Source organism: Ascaphus truei, chromosome 20 (assembly GCF_040206685.1).
Source record: "Ascaphus truei isolate aAscTru1 chromosome 20, aAscTru1.hap1, whole genome shotgun sequence".
In the NCBI taxonomy this organism is placed as follows: Eukaryota; Metazoa; Chordata; class Amphibia; order Anura; family Ascaphidae; genus Ascaphus; species Ascaphus truei.
In genome coordinates this window covers 21,319,845-21,322,030 of record NC_134502.1, presented here as the reverse complement: position 1 = coordinate 21,322,030, position 2,186 = coordinate 21,319,845, and the positions used below count along the sequence as shown (strand labels likewise).

Below are 2,186 nucleotides of genomic sequence, written 5' to 3'. Positions count from 1 at the left end.
GTGTACTATTAAGAAAGTTTGCTGAATATTTTAAGCTGTACTTGTTAGCTTCTAATTTGTATTTATGTTTATACTTCTTGTTATATTTTTAGTTCGATAATTCCATATGATCACTGCTCAAATCTATCACTAATGCTAGAGGAGAATAAGAGTGTTGAAATACATTGATTGATGGATATTTCCCTTAATGTCAATATACTGTAACTGCAATACTACAGTTTGTTAGAGGACTCTTTACTGCATCTACTCTATCTTACATTGTTTTTTTTATCTGGTTGAACACAGCCTGATACAATTGACCTACTGTAGTTTATCTCATGCTACTCAAACTATGTTTGTAGCCTTATACTGATACATTTCCACAGGGCCTCCCGGATCTCCTTGTTCCTCAGAGTATAGATGATGGGATTGAATAATGGGGTTGCGACTGTGTACAGAAGAGAAGTGATTTTCATTAGAGTCAGTGACTGTCCTTTGGATGGAACCACATATTTAGCAAACAGTGTCCCATAATATGTGCACACAACGGCCAGGTGAGAGCTGCAGGTGGAGAAGGCTTTCTGTCTCCCAGTGTTGGAGGAGATACTGAGGATAGTGAGAAAGATACAGAAATACGTCACAATGATGAAGACAAATGGAAAGACAACGACAGGTATTCCTAGAACAAAGACAACAGTGTCCAAAATGAATCTGTCTGAGCAAAAATGTTCTAAGAGAATGGTCGTTTCACAAAAGAAATGATCAATGACATTGGGGTTACATAATTGAAAAGTACAAACAAAAATAAATATATTTAGTGTTGCTACAAAACCTAAGAGCCAAGACCCGAAACCCAATTGGAAGCAAAGCTTAAAGTCCATAATAGAAGAGTAACGCAATGGGTGGCAGATGGCCAGGTATCTGTCATAAGACATCACTGTAAGGAGGAAACATTCAGCAGCTGCTGAGACACCAAAGAGGATAAATTGAGTGATACAGTCAGCGAGAGAGATAACGGCTCCTTCTGCCATTATTACGTATAGCATGTTAGGCACAACATCTGTGGTTAGCAAGATGTCAGACAGGGACAGGTGACTGAGAAAGAAGTACATGGGCGTACGGAGCTGGTGACTGGTTGACACCAAGACAATAATCAGGACATTTCCAGCTATGGTGCAAATGTATAACAGAAGGAAGACAAAGAAGAGTAAGATCTTGAAGTTGTGAACGGCTGGAAATCCCAGAAGCAGAAATTCTGTAACCGTGGTCTGATTCTCCCGGAGCATTGTGGGATGTTAGAGGAAAAGGAGATCTTCATATTAAATATCAGTTCTCGTGCTGCAAGAAGAAAGTGTTTAGTGAGACACATAAAATAATTAAGACATAAAAACTCCTGATCTATGAATGATACAGAATGTAATCTATTCTATATTAGATTTAAATACTTTTTTATACACATATATAAACAGATTTGGGATAGAGACAAACACAGCAAACATGTTGCCATAAAAGATAAGAGATAATGTAAACTGTCTGGTTAGGAATTCAACTTCAAGACCAGCCTAAAAAGTCCCTTTTACAATCGTGTCCATAGCACATTAATATAACCAAGACTCGCACATCAACATCTAAAGAGTAATAGCCATTGAGTCATCTCTTCGAAGCATATACTTCAGTCCCCCTAATATTGCCTTGTACTGTACATATTATGCACTTAATGTATCCCTACTTGCAGAATTATGTCTTGTATATTATAGTATCTCTGCATATAGGGATGGTGCTGCATAAAAATACACAAAAAGTACCTTCACCACCAGTAGGATTCCCACTTCACCCCCATCACCTCTCTGAGAAACGTTGTGCCGAGGATGGGAAAATAACGGATTCCTTTCATCAGTAACTAGCATTAAACTACCCAGATTTTTTTTTAATTATGAAGGAATTGGAAAGGGAATTATACTTCCAACAAGAAGAATTTCCCAGATATAAGGGGGAAATATCACACCCAGTTTGAAACACTGTTAACTGTCCCCATGGCCAGAGAATGACCTGGGGAAGTGACTGCAGCAATCCTCAGTCATGGGGGGACACGCCATGGGCAGCCAGCAGGAAATCAATGAGTTAATGAGGCTACCAGAGGCTCTCACCTTCCTTTTCCCGCGGCTCAGGGGAGGTTAATCTGGCTAAATTTGTGTAACTCTTACAGA

At 39.0% G+C, this 2,186-nt stretch overlaps 1 protein-coding gene across 1 annotated transcript; it reads right to left on the bottom strand.

Moving 5' to 3' along the window:
• Nucleotides 1–243: 243 nt before the first annotated feature.
• Nucleotides 244–1,265, bottom strand: LOC142471026 (olfactory receptor 5G3-like). The gene has a single exon (XM_075577823.1). The coding sequence runs from the start codon at nucleotides 1,263–1,265 to the stop codon at nucleotides 330–332; it is 936 nt and encodes a 311-aa protein (XP_075433938.1). The 3' UTR covers nucleotides 244–329.
• Between the last annotated feature and the right edge of the window lie 921 nt (nucleotides 1,266–2,186).